Genomic DNA, 19425 nt, shown 5'->3' on the forward strand with positions numbered 1-19425 from the left:
ATCTGTTTTTCTTTTTTTTTTTCTTCTTCATCTCTCCTTGCCTTCGACTAGCTCAGCATTAGCTGAGTGGTGCAAACGGCCATCAGTGTTGAATGCAAGATCTCTCAGCCACTTTAGTTTCAGAGCAGCCCCTTCAGACTGTCCATTAGCAATGGAGTGGAACCCTGTGCACACGTTCCCTGGGAGTGGGGTGCCCTCCTCGGCCGGACCTCTCTCCTATGGTTCACCATTTTCCTGATCGATGCTTTCCCTGTCTCTCTTGTCACCTATCCTGCCCTTTGTCTTTTGTTGACTCATGACAACTCTCTCATACTTGGTGGCGATGCTCTTTTGTGTCCCCCTGTTACTGTCACCCACGGGTCTCTCTGCCCCTTTGTCTCCTGTGGTCTTGGTTGCCCCATGCCCTCCAGGCTCGCGTTGGACGACGCCATTCGACACAAGCCGCTGAACATGTCATCCCGTTTCTCACCCAGGGTGGCAGGGGAGAATGACTTCCTTCAAACTGTCATAAACAAAGTCATTGCAGCCAAAGAAGTCAACCACAAGGGACAAGGTGTGTATCTCTGTTGTTTCAGTCTGTGGGTGTGTGGGGAATCTGGGCTGGGGTATTCCTGTTGGAACTTGTGGGACTGGGTAATGCTTCTTCCTACTGGATGGGCAGCTCTGTAGGCTATCTCACCAATAACCTTCGTAGTTTCCTGGGAACCAGCCTCCCAGCTGAGTGTAGAAGAGGGCAGGAGTGGGATAGGGCTGGGGATCTCTGAAGAACAGAGGGCCCAGGAGTCCAGCAGCACAGGAACCAGCTCCTGCCTTTGACTCCTCCTCTTTCCTGGTGCTCCTCATTCTCTTTCCACTGTCACACCTAAAAGAACTGAAAGGCAGAGGACATAGCTTGGCTGGTAGAGTGCCTGCTCGACATACACAGAGCTTTGAGTTCTATCCCCAGCACCACAGGAAATAGGCTTTGATGGGGCATGCCTATAAGCCTAGCTATTGGGAGGCTAGGGAGATCAGACGTTCAAGGTCATCTTAGGCCATCCAGTTAAAAGTCTGAACAAATAAGCAAGGACGTCCACAAGTCAAACTAAAACCAAACCCAGATTCCATAGTAACAGCAACAGCAGCCATGAATGTGGCTCCTGCCCAAAAGCCATGGCCTCACCTCATCTGATTTCCTTCCCCTCTGGCCTGTCCTCTTGTCTGGACACAGAACTGCCAGTGTTCTGTAATTGCCCCGCTGTCCCCAAAGGGGAAGTGACTCCTTGTTTCTGTCATCCAAGTAGCCTCCTCCTTCCTTCTTCCTACCCTCCTGCTCCTCTTCCTGTTTTCAGGATTTTGAATATCACACTGACGTGTCTAAGCAGCTGACCTTCTGCTGGCAGTGCTAATGAATCAATCAGCTTTTGCTGGTGACAGTTGGTGTTGGGCTGGCCAGGAGACCTGCCAAAAACCAACTGGTCATCAAGCCCTTCCTTTTACATGGAGGAAAGTAAGTCACCCTCAGAGATTGGGGACTTTAACCCTGCTTTTTTTTTTTTTTTTTTTTTTTTTACAGTTTTTTTTTTTTTTTTTTTCCCGGAGCTGGGGACCGAACCCAGGGCCTTGCGCTTCCTAGGTAAGCGCTCTACCACTGAGCTAAATCCCCAGCCCCTAACCCTGCTTTTTACATTTAGGAAAAATCCATGCACCAGGTTGTTCCTTGATCTGGCTCACTCAGTGGAACAGCCGCCCTCGGCCCCCAGTCTTCCAAACTAACCCTTTCTGTTGTCCCAAGCAGTGTTTATTGAGTCCAAAGAAAGTTCTGGAAAAGGGAGCTCAGATAGATCTCTGTAGTTAGTCTTGGCTTTACCCCATTCTCTGACCAACTCCATCTAGAATGTTTATGGATTATAGTCTTTTACATGGAGCAAGTTTAAACTGAACCAAGGACTCCCCACTTATAGATTATAGCTCTTCCCATTTGCCCTGTATTTTTAAACCACAGGGCGTCTCCTCAGAGGTAGGAGCTAGTACAAGGCCTGACCGCTCCCTTATTTCTGGCTAAACAATCCCTAACCCAACAGACCTCCAGTTCCTTTTGTAGCTTCCTCAAGATGCTGTGTTTATCACAGACTCACATAGGATAAATAGTAATAGTGTTAGCCCAACATCAAAACAGCCAAGCTCATGGATCACAGCCAGAATCTATGAGCTACACAGCAATAGCATGGACTCTGGCTGGTACCTGGATTGGGTTGATAGCAACTGCTACCTTGGGTTACCAGAGAGTAGAGAGAGGTTTCAGATCCCAGTTGAGAGTGAGAGCCGAGAATGTCCACGGCATCTTTCAAAGGGGTATGTGTCTTTCTGAATGAACATACCGAGTCTTTCCATACTGAGAACGCAAAGGTAATCTTTGCATGTTGAGTCAACAGCATCACCAAGCCAACAGCATCCCTGAGTGAGGTTTAGTTAGACCATGACCCTTCCTACAGCACTCACATTAGAAACTAGGTCATTCCTAGGAGAGCTGAAGGAGACTTGGCCAGGGCAGTCACTGCTGGGTGTTCTGGGCTCTTCCTGTGGGCTCCTGTTTCTATCAGAGTGACTCAGGTACCTCCTGATGCCTGCCCATCTTCAGAGGACCCAGAGGACCAGAATGGGAGACAAGGAGATGATAATCTTTGCAAGAACCAGTGGATTTCTCCACACTCTCCACCCCACGTGCCTCCTGTGGGATTGCTCAAGCCCTGGGATGATTCCATCTCCGTAGCATCCAGTTCTCTAGTCACAGAGGCAGAGTGTCCTGAACATCCTCTTTTCTTTTGGTTGATGGAACCCAGGGTCTTGTGCATGCCACTGAGCCATATCCATGGCCCCTTGGTTCTTTTCTCTTTAACCAACATGATTCTGGTTCCTGCCTCTGAGTTCTGGTTGTGCACGACAGCAGATCCTCACGTCCACACCTGCTTCCGTTGTTAGAAATGCTGAACACACGTGTGTGTTCTGTCATTCTGGTGAAACACATCAATTCTAAACATACTTATTCTTTGACAACTGGCCTTGTTTTCCCCTGGAAGGAGTGTACTTTAAACACTATATAATCAGGACTATCTAATCTCTGTGTTTCAATTGTAACAAATTGAACTGTGTCACCAATAGTCTACTTATCCATCCTGTTTCATGAGCAAGCTGTTGGTGAGCGTATTTGAAAGGCAACCTCGCTGATGTTATTTAGTATAACTAGGTTTAGTTTGTTGGACTGTAAAGTACCCAGCCCCTTGAAGGTCTTTAACTTTCTGCATGCCCAGAGCTGCCTTTTGTCCTTTAGTGTGAGTTACAGAAAGGTACCGATAGCCCCGAGTTATTACTTATAGCCTGGGTGTGTGGAGATACCGACAGCTCCTGGGAGTATGGGTTAGGGAACACAACGCAGGTCCTTTACAGTTCTTTGTGCACATATGCAGTGCATTTCCTGAGACATGGTACGTGTGCCCTTTTCTTGGTTCCATCCTCTGGTGTCATTCATTGAGATCCCCTCTTCTGGGCACCCTTTTTTCTTTGTTATGATCTGGAATTTTCTATCTTAGAGAAAAAGGAAAAGGAAACTTGTAGAAATGGGACCAGACAAATTGTGCTGGCAGTTCCTGGTGTCTGTGCCTAGGTCTGTTTCTCTACTCTATGTAGTTCCTGCTCTCTGGTTATTTGTTGAGCTTCATTCTTTTCTCACCAGCATTTGCCCCGCCCTTTTTACCTAGGGGCCACAGGGACCTCTTTGCTGCTCATTTCCACCCCCACTCCCCTTCCCATTTGAGTTTCACACTTTATCCATGTGGATGACACATTTCCTGCTCTGTCATTCTCTCCAGCTCCTCTTCAGCATGAGCTGCAAGTGGAAAGATCCTTTCACACATGCTTTGGGACTTTCTCTCCCAGACTGTGTGTTCCTTAGAATGCCACTTGGAGCTCGCTTTCATTTGGAGAATGGTGCAGAGCACTTTCTAAGGATGTCCACAGCAGGTGCTCTGAGAGCCACCTTTCTTACTCTTTGTCTTTCCTGAATTCTGTGGTTTGACACCCCTGTTGATCTTTCTAAACCTATCCACCATCTTAGGCTCAAGTGCTGGCCTGCAGCCTCTCCTGACTCAGTATTTTCCTTTAACTTCTACCTGCAGCTGCTGGCTTATTTTCAGGTCAGAGCCCTGGCTTCCTCTTGAGCCCTCTGGACCTCCTCACGGTATCATGGTCCTCACTGGTCTCCAGATGCAGACCTCCATGGTGGGTGTGAGCCTCTAAGTTTCTTCCTGCCTTTCTCAGCCTTTATCATAAGTGCCACCTTCTGAGTTTTCCTAAATTGAGATAAGTCCTAAGAACCAGTTGTCCTTGGCACATAGAGCATCCACTTCCTTTCCATCTCACAGACTTACTGTTTGATCTCACAGGCAAAGTTTGTACCTGGACTGAGTTTGTGCCACTGTGCTGGGTGCCTCTTGCCCAGACAATTGCCTGAATATTTCTGTTTACGATGCTGCTCTGTAGATTAAAAGTTTTTCAGCCACTGAAATTATCTTTAGCCACACACTTGAGATAAACATGACTTTGTTTTTCCAGGTTTGTGGGTAACCTTGAAATTACTTCCTGGAGACATCCATCAGATTCGGAAGGAGTTTCCTCACTTGGTGGACAGGACCACAGCTGTGGCCCGCAAGACTGGGTTTCCAGAGATCATCATGCCAGGTAAGGCTAGCCTCTCTCATGGCCTTTGAGCTCCATGCAGAGGTCACTAGCCATGACGAGTGATGTATGGATAGGAATGTGCAAGAACTCTTGTAGAGACGCTATAGAATATGTGGCTGTACGTTGGCAGGCTCAGGGTTGTTAAGAATAACTATAGTGCTCAAGGGCTGAGACCAAACACAGTGGTTGGATACACATTTTGATCTCTGGGCTTCTGGTAGGATTAGGATTCTCCTTTATTACAAAGCTTACATGTGAGGAGGGATGGACACCCAGTAAGCATAAAATTAGTTATTTGACCAAAGGAAAGAAGGAAGGAAGGAAGAAAGAAGAAGGAAGGGAGGGAGGGAGGGAGGGAAGAAGGAAGGAAGGAAGGAAGGAAGGAAGGAAGGAAGGAAGGAAGGAAGGAAGGAAGGAAGGAAGGAAGGGTGAGTCAGATACCCAGGCCAATGCCAAGCAGTTCAGAAGGATGATGCTTTCCTTGGGACCTGCTCAGGGGTGTTCATTACCACACTGATGTAACTCCAGCTCAGCCATGTATTTTAAGCTGCATGAATTAATACATGAACATTTTTCTTTTATATTTAAAACACTTTCTCATTTCTAAATATATCTATATCCATAATGTGATATTGCTATTGATATCTGTGCTTGGGATATGTGTTTGTGTTCATCCTTAAGGCATCATTTGATTTGCAGCAAATGTTTATTTGTGTTGTCTGGTGTGGTCCACATAGGGAGCTTGGACACTTTAAGAGTGGTGTTGACTAATTCCAATCAAAATTAAACCATAGCCCCAAATCATGTGGGCAATGGGCATTGAAAGTGGGGTCAAGCCACACCATGGTCAACAGACATGGCCTCTGCTGCAGACAAGAGAGCAATGAATGCAAGCTACTGCTTGGTTTAATCTGTTTCATAGAGTTTGGGAAGCGCTGCCCAGGAAATGGTTCCACCCACAGTTAATGTAGGTCCTCCCACACCAGCTTACATGATTAAAATAATCTCTCACAGGTACAACAAGAGCCCACTGTCTTGGAGACTCTAGTCTATCAGCCTGTCAAGTAGACCCTGAACCCTAACCATCCCAACTGGGACCACTGGGAATTTCCTCCTCGTGCTGGTAGATTTCCCCTTGTTGTAGATAAGCTTGCAAAGTTCTTTGAACTTGGGATAGCAGAGTTCTTGAGTTATCCCACGATCGACTTTTGGAGAACCCATGGTGCTGACCATGGTTCTGGTCAAGACAAGATTCCACATGCTGAGTGGCTGCTAGCAAGGGACTCAAGCTGGAGTGTGTTACCCTTGGTCTCTGTGGGCTGAGTAAGCACTGGCCCGCCAATGGCACCAAGTCCACAGTGTTGGAGTTCTCCTGCCATGCTCCCATACTTAGTTCAGTGGCCCCTCTGTGTTATTCCTTCTTCTCTACTTTGTGGAAGCATCTTTGCACAGTGGGACAGCCTGTGCTACCACACCCCTGTTGATCCTTCTACATGCCCATGACCCATACTACTCTGGATCCTCTTTCAGGGACTGAGGCAGGGGAGAAGCCATGGTATCCGTGGAGCTGGAAAGATGAAAGCATCCAGTCACATCTTCTTATAGTAGAAATAATTTAACTCCTGGCCTCGGGTTCCCACCCTGCCTTTGGTAGTTGAATTCCCGGATGAAAGGCACACTCAGCCTTTCTATTTTTAATAAGACTTAAGCAGCACACTAGCTGGGCAGCCGTCTACCCTCCATGCCGTTAGGATCTATATTCCTACCGATAGCCCCGAGTTATTACTTATATTTACTGTGTTCCATCCATACTGCTCTTAACTCCAATAGGGCAGCCCTCAGTGCCACACTCTCTTGACCCTTAACTCATGGCAGCTTCTTCTTTCTCCTTTCCTGCACATTCTTCTTCCTCGTGGTCCTCCTCTCTCCCAAGCCTGCAAAACCTAAACTCCATCTTTTCTCTTCTGCCCAGCTATTGACTGTCAGCATCTTTACTCACCAATCAAAACTAACTTGGGCAGGGTCACAGAGTCTAAGTGCAGACACCAGGTCTTGGGGGGGGCACCGCCCATAATCAGCATTACAATATACAATAAAAGACAAACCCTCAACAGCTTCTAGCAACTAATGTCTACTTCACGGGTGCCTAGCCTTGGCTGAAAGTCTATGTGGTACCCTTCATTAGGGTTTAACCACTGCAAATGGTGTCTTCTTTTTCTTTCTTTCTATGAATGGATGAGGTCTAGGCCAGTGAGAAACTGTCCTGAAATGCGAGGTGGATGGTTGTATTTTACAGTTGATACTGTCCTCTGGCCTCCACAGCTGCACATACACCTGTGTGCACATATGCATGCAGGTGAAGATTATGATTTTTATGTTTCAATAGAAATTTCCGGCTAAGAAACGTACAGTTGAGGTGCGCCAAACCAGTCCAGCTGTTGAGTGCCGTCTTAGCCCAGGGTGTGAAGGGACTGATCTGAGGTCTCACAACTAATAGGGGTAGGTCTTAGGTGCAAAGTCTTGCTTCCTGCAGCCCTGGGCTCGCGCTCAAATCTTTTTAACCTCTCTTGTGGGGAGAATCCGCCATGGCAGCTATGGTTCCCCTCTTTTGAGCAGCTACCATGGCTGTCGAGCAACCCACTGGGACCATTACAATAATGACTTTTAAATGCAACTTTAATTTAATAGTTGGATCCATTAAAAGCCAAAATAGAGCAATTTTTTTAAAAAGCACAATAAAAAAAAAACAAAAAACAAAACAAGAAAACAGGAAAAGGCTTTTTCCCCTTAAGAAGTCCCCATCCTTAAGCACAACTGGGGTCCGATTCACTGTCTGCTTTTCTGTGCAGAGCTGGATTGGGTGAGGGTCTCACCAGGCAGCCTGAGGACCAGTTAGAAGATCAGTAATAACGCTTCCTCTCCATCATGAGGCTAAGGAAGCTTGCAGCTTTCCTGGATCACATGTTCTCAACAGAAAGAAGACTCTAAGTTCATTTGTTCTAATCTGCCCTCACTATAATTAAAGGTCCACTTTATACTAAAATGCATGAGGTTTATGTGGTGCTATACCCTTGATATCCCAGCACTTGGAAGGCTGAGGCAGGATTGCTGTAAATTGGGGGCCATTCTGGGTGACAAGTGATCTGTCATAAAAACAAAAAAAAAAACCAAAAACCTACTCCTGCCCCTTGCAAAATTCTGTTTGCTTCCTATAGTTTTGTTTTGTTCTTCCCACTTGTTCCCTGGCAGCTACCTCCTAGAAGAGAAGAAGCACACAGTGACCCACCCCTCGTCCCTGCCTCATGGTTCTCATTCTCAGTTGGCTTTCGATTCAAGACTTGAATTCAGACAGTTCGAAGGAAGCAAAGGAGAACTCGCAAAAAGAAATGCTAGTTCTCTTTTGCATGTGTGTGCTGGCTTCTGAGGACACAGTGATAGTCCCTGGGAAGCTTACAAGGTCTCTATTGATCATGGGATGCTCCAAAGGGTCTAGGTCCTTGTAGCTCCATCAGTGGCATTGGGGCCACTCTCAATACCTCACAGAGGTGCAGAGACAAAGTTGATGCAAATAGCTTTTGCCATGCCTTAGAAGCCCAGACTGTTTTGTAGGAAATAGTTCAGAACCATCTAATGCAGTATTTATAAGTGCTTCCGACAATTTGGCTAAATTCACAGTTATGCTATGAATGATGGATTGCTATTAAAGATATAATTTTCCCCCAGGTGATGTTCGAAATGATATCTATGTGACATTAGTTCAAGGGGATTTTGATAAAGGCAGTAAAACAACCGCGAAGAATGTGGAGGTGACGGTGTCTGTCTATGATGAAGATGGGAAGCGATTGGAGGTATCTCTTTTTTCTGAGTCTTGGCTGTAGGGTTCAAGTTCAGCTCTGTAAATGTCCACCTTGGCTCTGCTGCAGGAACTGAGGTGTCTTTGGTTGGCTGTGCCATATGTTGGGATGTGTGTTGGTGTTCACCTCCCTTTCCCTGCTTGCCATTGTGTCCTGGGGATCCAGGTCATCAGCCTGTCTCAGGAGATCCCTCTAGGTTTTGACCACATTTCTTGCTCAGACTTATAAAGGGGCCTTATTTCCCCACAGAGGTAGGTCAGAGACTTTCAACATTTGAGAGATGAGGTAATGGAGTCTGAGGAATAGGCATCTGCTCAGGGTCAGAGAATGAGGTGGACTTTAAGGATCATCTGTCTTATCTCTCACCTCCCCTAAGTGACCAGTACCTCCTCTTCATGGCCAAAGCAGCCAGCAGATTCCGTCAGAGTGGCCCGTGGGCTGGGGTTCCCTCTGATGAGCAGAGGGGTGTCCCTCTAGGCACCACTGGACTAGACAGCAATTGCTGGGCAGTGCTCGAGCTCAGCTGTGTGTCACAGGGCTCGCATTGCTTCTCCCTGTCTGGCCTCGTCTGGTGTCACTTATGTCTCTAGAAGCCTTAAGGTATACTGCCCCGGTACCTTGAGTATTAATTGTATGAATCTGGTTGAAGTTTGATAGGCAATCCTCACGACTAGAGGAATGAATCTTGCTACCACCTATTCGGTGGACAACTTTTTCCTTTAGTCCTGCTGAGTAAATCAGGCAAGTGTGCTCAGATTGTAATTTGAAGCGAGTTGAGGAGGGGACAGAAGTGGCAGTCAAGGTTTGTCCCCTGTTTTCATAATTGTCTGTACCTCCAGGGTCTGAGGCTATTGTGTAGACCGACCACTAGCACAGGCAGACCTGTCCCTTCATTCTGGGGACCAAATGCAATGGTTTATTGGCAACCTGCTTGACTGACTATCTCTTCTCCTTTGGTGGGTGCAACAGGAATACGTAGGGGCAGACACTCTGGGATCAAATGTTAACACTTTTAAAAACTAAATAAATAAAACCATTACTCATGTGTGTGTGTGTGTGTGTGTGTGTGTGTGTGTGTGTGTGTGTGTACATGCCTACACATACAGGAGTCAGTTCTCAGCTTCCACCATGCAGGTCCTGGGATTGAACTCTGGTTGTTGGGCTTGGCATCCAGAGCCTTTAGCAAACACTGAGCCACCTCAGCATTCTTACCATGAACTCTTTTTGTGCCTTTTCCTAAAGCACGTGATCTTCCCCGGTGCTGGCGACGAGGCCATCTCTGAGTACAAATCAGTGATTTATTACCAAGTGAAGCAGCCTCGTTGGTTCGAGACCCTTAAGGTATTGCATCTCTATGGTCATTTCATCCCCGGGGACTGGCTGTGAAATCCTCCCTCACACCACACAAAGCAAAGTTGCTCAAGGTTGTCAAGGTCCCACCCAAGGAATTCTACTATAGTTACCCTCATCTCCCTCAAGTGGAAAAAGAGGACTTGGATGGAGAGGAACTGCCACATCCTCAAGATGGCTATTGTTTTTCTCTCCCCGAGTCTGGTGTGGGTGTGGCCTTCTGCCCCTGCACCACATAGGGAGAAGCAGGGACGTCAATGTGCGGAGGTTATTCTTGAGAACTGGGTCTGCTTTCTGTGACTTTGTCACAGGGCTGTCATGGGGCGGCTCATGGCACCATGGTACTCCACTGTCAGGTGTAACCACTACCACCACCCCAGCCCCTACCCTACAAACCTGAATTACAGGAAGTAAAGCCTGGCCCCTGGAATTTAGATGCTGACATGAACATCAGGGGCAGCCTTTGCTTACAGGCCACACACACGAGGCCTTGTTCTTTGGCCAGAATGCAACAGGAAAGCTTTCTTGATGCAGCTGCCGGTGGAATGTAGGTACTTTTATGTAGCGGCTCCAATGAAGACAACGGCTTTCAAAAATAGAATCTGAGCAGTGTGCATCTGAGTGTTAACACAAAAAAATATCTGGCTGTCTAGCCGAGTTGGCTTGGTGTCCTTCACAATATTATCTTGTTTAAATTTTCAAAAGACATTTTGCCTTTGGCAGAAATCATATACGGATAAGATAGACGGTGTTTTCATTTCTCTGGGGCCTGAATGTTTATCCTGGTGCTGATAACTAGGTTGAATTAAGCACTTCTTGCTGGAAGGTGTTGGGATAGGCACTCACATCCCTGTCCGATTCTTCAAGGTGGCCATCCCCATCGAGGACGTGAACCGGAGTCACCTTCGATTTACCTTCCGCCATAGATCCTCTCAGGACTGTGAGTAATGGGCCGCGTTATCAGTGTTTGTTTTCAAGGGAAATGCCTAGCGCGCAGCACCTGCTCTGGATTGCTGTAGGACATGGCTGTCATTCACAGTGATGTCAATGGCTCCTTGGCCGTTTCTTTCACCTGAGCTTGCCCCTGGAGAACATCATGGAACAGATCTCAGAGAAAGTCATTTCCTGCTTCCCTCCGGGATGGGGAGTGCACCCGTTCCTTGCTCCTCTTTCTCGTGCCTCTCTTCCTCGTCTTTAAAGATTTTACTTTGACTTGCGTGTCTGTGTGTGTGTGTGTGTGAGTGTGGGTTTGTGGATGTGAATGCAGCTTCGGTGGAGGCAGCTTCAGACGTCAGATCTCCTGGGGCTGGAGTTGCACACTGCTGTAAGCTGCCCTGTGTAGATGCCGCGGACTAAGCTCAGCTCCTCTGCGGGCGTGCTTAACTGTGAGCTATCTTTCCAGCCACATTTCTTCTTTGACACCCCCGTGCTAGTCCATTAGGAAAGTCAGTGAAACACAGCAAACTGTTTGGAAAACCGCGTCTTAGTGTTATTTCTTAGAATCCAGGACTTGAACCCTCTTGTATCTGTTGGTGATTGCTGGAACTTAGCTGGAGCCCTCGTAGGCATTGCTGTAGCCTTGCCCTTCCTACCAAGCCTAGAAGAAGGAACATGTCTTCACATTTTCTCCCTTTTCTGAAAGAATTGCTCTCTGATTACCGAGGCTGGTTCCATCACATCGGTTGAATTAAGAGTCTGCTAAGGATGTAACCCCATGATAAACCCCAAGCTGTCACAGAAGGATGATGCAATTACTTCCTCTCCTCCATTGACTGAAACATGTGACACTGAGTTGGGATCTGTGAGAAGGGTGAGCTCTGTGATAGAGTGCCTCAGATGACCACATGGGGGCCACACAGGGAGGCGATTAGTTTTAGACTCTGTTGCAGATTCCTAAGCACGAGTCCCTCTGATCTTTGTGTAGGACAGAAACGCCATCCATTAGCCTGTCTTCAGCACAGCACTGGCTCCTGAAAGGACCTTGATACTGTGATGAAGTGCTCGCGTGTCTCCATCTGAATTTCTGGGGGCTCAGGCCTTCCTTGTGGTCAGGTGCATGTGACAGAGGATGAAGCAGTTTAACAGTGGCTTGCTGGGCCGAACATATGCCAAGGCTTATTGTTGGAAGGTTTGTGGTCCTTCTCAGGCCACTGAGAAGCCTGAGTCTTTGAAGGAGTCAGGAGGGAGACGGCTTACGTTCTGTACAGCAGGAGAGCCATATGTGAACATCAGCCTACGGGATGTGCATATCCAGGAAGTGTTTAAACAATGGCTCTAGAACAGCTAGGAGCCCATGTGGTGGATCCCTAGAAGATGTTCCTAGAAGAAGGAACATGTCTTCACATTTTCTCCTTTTTTTTTTTTTTGAAAGAATTGCTTTCTGATTACCGGGATGGAAGGAGAGCATGGCAGCCTCCTCTCACAATCCCATGCTAGCAGTTTGAAAATGTCAGGAGCTGAGTTAGACAGCCATCAGTTGCCAGTTTAAATGTGAGGTGCAGCAGAGTGAAGGCCAGCTCTTGGATGTGGAGTGTCCCCATTGTGTTTGCCTTAGAGCTAGGCCATGTTCGGGCCAGCAGGCAGAGGGATAGTCTGGTCAGTGCATATAGTGCCCAGGATGGCTAAAACCCCAGGGTGATGGGCACAGTCACTGACTGTGAGCTTACACTCTTCAGGCTGATATGGAAGCTTCACTGTGTTGTCTGCATCAAACATAACCAGAAACCCTTGCACAGTGTTCCTGGCCTGAATTCTCATGTTATATCTGAGGAACTCTGGGTAGAGGCTTTTGAGTTAGTGGCCCCAAAAAAAGCTTAGGGTCTCACCTATGCCTTAATGCCACAGTGTAGTGTAGCGCCCTAATGTAATTCATTAATTAAGGGAAATATGGTGCCTCTGGGGAATGGCTTCTGCCTCCTGGTCATTGTTAGTGCCTCTCTATACAACACAGAGATGGAGGCTCCCCTGCTGCATTCTCTGGACTGCGTATTGGCATGGGGTTAGTATGCAGGACTACCTGAGGAATTGATAGCCAGGAGTAAAGTGTGAACCGACAGAAGTGGGGTGTGGACAGATGGGGGCTGGTGAACGGGCTTCTCTGGGCACAGGTGTGACCTGCCCAGGTGCAACAGCCCAGGTGTGGTCCAGGTGTAGGCCGGTGCTCTGCTGAGAGGGCTGCAGGAACTTAGGCACTCGTGAAAAGGTGGAAAGACCGTCTCGTCTGTAGAGTGGGCGTGGTTTCGTGGACATACATCATTCCAAGGCTGGTAAGAGGCTGTGGGGCATGTGGCCCATACATATACAGCCACCCAATTAGACAAGATGGATGAAGCAAAGAAGTGCAGGCCGACAGGAGCCGGATGTAGATCGCTCCTGAGAGACACAGCCAGAATACAGCAAATACAGAGGCGAATGCCAGCAGCAAACCACTGAACTGAGAATAGGACCCCCGTTGAAGGAATCAGAGAAAGAACTGGAAGAGCTTGAAGGGGCTCGAGACCCCATATGTACAACAATGCCAAGCATCCAGAGCTTCTAGGGACTAAGCCACTACCCAAAGACTATACATGGACTGACCCTGGGCTCCAACTGCATAGGTAGCAATGAGTAGCCTAGTAAGGGCACCATGGAAGGGGAAGCCCTGGGTCCTGCTAAGACTGAACCCCCAGTGAACGTGATTGTGGGGGGAGGGTGGCAAGGGGGGAGGGTGGGGAGGGGGTCATCCATAAAGAAGGGGAGGGGGAGGGATTAGGGGGATGTTTGCCCGGAAACCGGGAAAGGGAATAACACTCGAAATGTAAATAAGAAATACTCAAGTTAATAATAATAATAATAATAATAATAATAATAATAATAATAATAATAATAAAAACAGAGGCTGTGGGGCCTCCAGGTTCTGTGGAGGAAGCATAGTTGGTAAGAGATCTAGACTCCATAGAGGACTGTGTCAGAATTACTCTGGAGCCACTTTCTTAACAAATTCATTCCCCTTAATTAACGAATTACACTAGAGCAGAGGAAGATCTCTAGCATTCTGATTTCCCAAATCCTTGTTTTTCTCGTCAGTTTTAAGTACTCATTACAGACAAGATGCTATCACCTGACATGCCAAGACACATTGGCATAATTAATGAAGTCTCCAGGCCGCAGCTTATGTGGTTCTGGAGACATGTTGAGCATTGTAAAAGTGATGCTCATGAGGTCTTGTTTGCCAGCTACTGAGGGCAGCCATACGGGCATGAGTGCATACACCATTGTTCTGAGAAAGAAAGAATTCAGTACACATCGTCTACCTTTGCTGTTCACTAGCCAAACTCAAGATGCTTTCCACCTTAGAGCAGGGCCTGGAGAGAAACAAACGATGAGATGTCCCCTGTCATGGTCTGTGTAGCTAGCTTGGTGTTGACATTTTAGGACATGCCCTTCTGGCAACTTGTTGGCAACCTACTGGATGGTTTTAGCTCCTTCATCAAAGATCAAGTAACCATAGGTATACGCGTTCATTTCTGGGTCTTTAATTCTATTCCATTGATCCACCTGCCTGTCTCTGTACCAATACCATACAGTTTTTTTTTAATCACCATTGCTCTGTAATATAGCTGGAGATTAGGGATGGTGACTCTCCCAGAAGTTCTATTATTGTTGAGGATAGTTTTCTCTATCCTGTTTTTTTTTTTTTGGTATTACAAATGAATTTGCAAATTGCTCTTTCTAAGTCTATGAAGAATTGAGTTGGGATTTTGATGGGGATTACATTGAATCTGTAGATTGCTTTGGGCAAGATGGTCCTTTTTACTATATTAATCCTGCCAATCCAGGAGCATGGGAGATCTTTCCATCTTCTGAGATCTTCTTCAGTTTCTTTCTTCAGAGACTCGAAGTTCTTGTCATACAGATAAAAAAACCACATGATCATCACATTAGATGCTGAGAAATCATTTGACAAAATTCAACACCCCTTCATGTTAAAAGTCTTGGAAAGATCAGGAATTCAAGGCCCATACTTATACATAATAAAAGAATATACAGCAAATCAGTAGCCAACATCAAACTAAATGGAGAGAAACTTGAGGTGATCCCACTAAAATCAGGCACTGGACATGGCTGCCCACTCTCTCCTTACCTATTCAGTATAGTACTCAAAGTCCTAGCCTGAGCAGTTAGACAACAAAAGGAGTTGGTCAAAGGGATACAAATTGGAGAGGAAGAAGACACTACTTGCAGATGATATGATAGTATACTCACTCATGTATACATGCATATACATACACAAATATACACACATGGACATACAGATACACACATATAGATCTATGTATATATACATGTGTACACATATACACACAGAGAAACACACATATACATGTATGTATATACGGTATATGCATGCACACATTCACATGTATATCCACACATAGACACACATACTCACAAAGCCTTAGATTTCAGGGCTCAGTAGACAGACACTAGCAGTAATATAACAAATCCCCTACTCCCATGTATCACCCAGAGTTGATGGCGAACCATGAAGAAAAACCCATCAGCTGCTGGTAACATATGGAAGCAGGTAGCTGATTGTTTTAGATGCTGTGCAGAAGCTTGAAGGAAGGGAAAGCCGGAGCACAGCATGTAGGCCTGACTGTTGCACTTTTTTGCTAGAGGCCCTAGAACTTCTCATGGAGGTCTTCTGGCCCCTAGAGGTAGGTGGGTGCGCTAGGACCCTGTGTTTCTATATTGCTAAGCAGTTTTCCTTCCTGCACTGGCCTTTTCCCACGTCCTAGATTTATTCCCCCATTCACATCCTAGTCTCTCTGTTCCTGTTCAAATCATGCCATGCTTACCAAATTGGTTCTGCCTACTCACTCAGGCATCGCAGCATCATGAGCTTTATTCTCGAGTCAGTTGTCATGTCCCACAGTCCCCTCTTCCCTGAGACTGTGAACTAGTTTGAGGACAGTCGATCCTTCCGATGTGAATCTTCCTGTTGGTGACTGTGGGGTCTGTTTGTCCGTCCTGCATTGGCTTCACCTGTGCAGGCTGGTGATTGTCTTCACAAAGATGTCTTGGTAGCAAGTGCTAATGTCACTTTGTCCTGAGTGTAGTTGAAGGTGATTATTGGTTTTCTTTGCAGCCAAGGATAAATCTGAGAAGATCTTCGCACTGGCCTTTGTGAAGCTGATGAGATATGATGGGACCACCCTGAGAGACGGGGAGCATGACCTTATTGTCTACAAGGTGAGCACATCTTCCTGGGGACCCTGGGAGCCCTAGTGAAGTCCTCAGCTGAGCTGAGCTGTTAGCTTTTCATGACTGACTAAGTACCTGAGCAAAACAATTAAAGGGAGGCAGGGTGTGGCCTGATACCGAGGTCAGTGGTTTTAGTCCTTTGCGGTAGGCAGGGCAGGATGTGAAGATCACATCCAGTTGGCCAGGAAGCAGAGTGAGAAGAACCCTGTGAGAGTAGTCTTTTTCTTACCTCATCAGGGTCTCCTGTCTTTGGGTGTGTCTGGTTTCAGGAAGTAACTTGTCTCTGCCGTGGACACGCTCAGAGGTGTGCTTTACCAAACTCCCATGACTCCTCACTTCAGTCAAGCCTGTGAGCAAGGTGAACATCACAGTTGACATTTCTCACCAGAGGACAGAGCTGCTCCCTAGTACGGAGCTCCATTTAATTATGTAAATGAGCAGTTATGGTGACCAGCCCTTTTGCTGTCCCTCATGAGAGAAGCTGACAGGCAGTAACAAACACATTCGGTGCTGTATATGAAGACTGAGGATGGGAATTAATCCACTGGAAGAGGGAAGACCGTTAAGGTACATTGTAGAACACAACATAGAAGTGGGTGTGGGGGCTTGAAGGAAGTCAGCATAATAGACATGCAAAACCTGGTGTGTGGCCTCAATGAATGTTGTTTGACACAATGTACGATCAAACCCACAGGCTGAAGCCAAAAAGCTGGAAGACGCTGCCACATATTTGAGCCTCCCTAGTACCAAGGGAGAGTTGGAAGAAAAGGGCCACTCAGCCACAGGCAAAGGAATGCAGAGTCTTGGGAGTTGCACCATCAGTAAAGATTCTTTCCAGATCTCTACGCTGGTGTGCTCCACCAAACTGACCCAGAATGGTGAGTTCTAGAATTCCTCCCTCTCAATCACATCCCCTTTGGCTGCTTGTTGAGTGGAGGAGTTTCCTGTGGGTGCTCGGACGTCATTCTCTCTGTCCTTTGATAAGGACCCACATAGATGTCGATGTGCTTGGGAAGAGGAAGTGGCATCCGTCAGAGTTTAAAATTCACACTTCTATTTTGGTCTGAGGATTAACTTAGCCGGAAGATTAAACAATGAAAGGACTTTTTTTTTTAAATTCTTAAGTGTGTTTATTTGCGGTGTGTGTGTGTGTGTGGGCAGTCAGAGGACACATTGGCTTCTTTCCCTTCTCTGTGTGGATAGTGGGGATTGAACTCAGTTCATCAAGCTTGTTGGCAGGCCCCATAACCACTCAGCCATTTTGCCAGCTCTCGATGTCCTCTTTAGGATGCTTTCCAGCCAAAAGAAGGAAACCGGGCATCAAGGAAAGTTTACAAGGTTTGAAATCAGATCAGAGAAATGGAGCTGAACTTTGGTTCTAATTTAACCCTGGAGATGACCTTGAGTAAAGGTGCTTTCAACCCAGCTGTGCTTGTTGATACACATGTGACTAATGCCTGCTTCCAGAGCTTTCCGGCTACTATATACACTGTCAGATGTGAGGTACTCCCTTCTATGTGTCTTCCCCCGTCTTGATTCTCCTGGAGATAATTCCCAGTTATCTTTCCTGGAGAAGTTGGTTGGCGTGACATTTTTAGACCCCCTGCTTGCAGTGTGAGATACGACCTCCTTGCTGGTCCTCATACATGAAACTCAGCCTAATGTGGCAGTTCACTCATCCGATGATGCCTCATGTCCCTGGGCTGGCCGAGTTCATTTCCCACTGCTTGCAGCCTCCTCAGAGTCACGGCAGTCCAGTGGAGATACTTCTTATTCAGAGCACACCAGGGCCGTTGCCGTGACTCTGTCTGGAGGAGGCAGAGGCTCTCTGCGCAAATCCTTCATTTAAAAACCGCATCCTCCTAATGCGGCCGTATCACAGCTGTGTAGAGACTTTATGCTCTCTTGAAATGGAGCTTGAAAATCCAATTTTTTTCCCTCTTAACTGCCTGATATGAGTTGTGATTATTAATGTCCGTCATTATCAGGAATCACATCTCTGTGTTGCCTGTCAGTCATGGCTGGAGTCTGAGATTTGCTGAGGAGCAGACATCTTTCGGGCTTGCACTGGATTAACCTAGCATGGAAGAAACTCGTCCTTTGGAAGACGGGGAGAGATGCTGCTGTCCTGAAGGCCTGGGCATGCCAGCCCTGGGTCAGATATCTTTCAAACTTTCTCCACCTGATGCTTCCCTCTCTCATTCCCAGCTTTACCCAGTGAGGCTCCTCCCGAGTAAAATATTAGTGAGAGGCTGTAAGTCATCCAGACACGTCTGGGTTGTTTGAGTCTGTGTGAACACCGATACTTTGGTACTATCTGGACACTTCTTGGTTGCCAAATCATCGTGGGTTTGTCTGAATCATGCCTGAAGGCTCCCTCTTTGCGGCCTGTGGTAATCCCCGCCAGCAAATGACTCCCCCAACCCCCACACCTCCCAGAGGGACCGGATTTGTGCAAGTGGTGGGGGAAGGGAGGATTGTGCAGGCCCTTGGTGTTCAGGGACATGAGTCAGCTGTGTGGGCTCCAGCTACTGACTGGGCTGCGCAAAGAATATTCCAGTACTGGGAATGAGCTTCTCACCTCGTACCCAAACTGGGATACATGGACTAGTATTTGTGCCTCATTCAGTGCAGGCTGAGGGTGGTGTCCCTGGCTTGGTCATTGACCCCATGTGTGGTGCTTTAGTGTCTGAGCAGGTGCTGAGGTCTGCCCACTCTGTGTCACTTCTGACTTCGGAGGAAGCCACTGTCTTATATGTGGGTCAATGTTCCAGATGCATTGCTAGTTGTCTGAAATTTGATCATCATTTCCTTTCAAAGCAAGTCTCATCCACAGTATGGTTTTAAAACCACACATCTGAGAGTGGTAGGGGGAAGGGGGGGACCTCCAAGGGTGGTGTGTGGATGCCTTTTTCACCTTACAGCTCCTTGAATCTTACCATCTGCAGGGTGATTCCCTCCCTGGTACCCAGGGAGAGAGCCCTGGTCTCTGCAGCAGCTGTTGCCAAGCAACAAGGAAATTCCAAAGTGATGCTGCTCACTGAACAGAAGGAGGAATCTGGCTTTCATTTCATGCCAGCATTGATACCCCCTTTTTGGGATTGTGCCATGCCAGGAGTATATAAGATGGGGGTGCCCTAGTTGGCGACTGAGTGTGGAATCCCAAATTCTCCCCTGGGGTAATCATTTTCCTGAAACCATAATTTGTTCTCGCAAAGTTCCATTACTTAGGAAAAAAAAAAGCAGGGGCTGAATTATT

At 47.0% G+C, this 19425-nt stretch overlaps 1 protein-coding gene across 2 annotated transcripts in view; it reads left to right on the forward strand.

Annotated features, from left to right (window-relative positions):
- Dock1 (dedicator of cyto-kinesis 1) overlaps positions 1-19425 on the forward strand; it is a 509283-nt gene that overhangs the window by 95346 nt on the left and 394512 nt on the right. The window contains 7 exon segments of one of the 2 annotated variants that reach the window (NM_001143858.1): positions 474-553; positions 4591-4716; positions 8440-8564; positions 9813-9911; positions 10788-10860; positions 16051-16154; positions 16861-17044. In NM_001143858.1, the coding sequence (NP_001137330.1) occupies positions 474-553; positions 4591-4716; positions 8440-8564; positions 9813-9911; positions 10788-10860; positions 16051-16154; positions 16861-17044 (791 nt within the window). 2 annotated transcript variants of the gene reach the window in all.

This window comes from Rattus norvegicus, chromosome 1 (genome assembly GCF_021556685.1).
Source record: "Rattus norvegicus strain SHRSP/BbbUtx chromosome 1, alternate assembly SHRSP_T2T, whole genome shotgun sequence".
Lineage (NCBI taxonomy): Eukaryota > Metazoa > Chordata > Mammalia > Rodentia > Muridae > Rattus > Rattus norvegicus.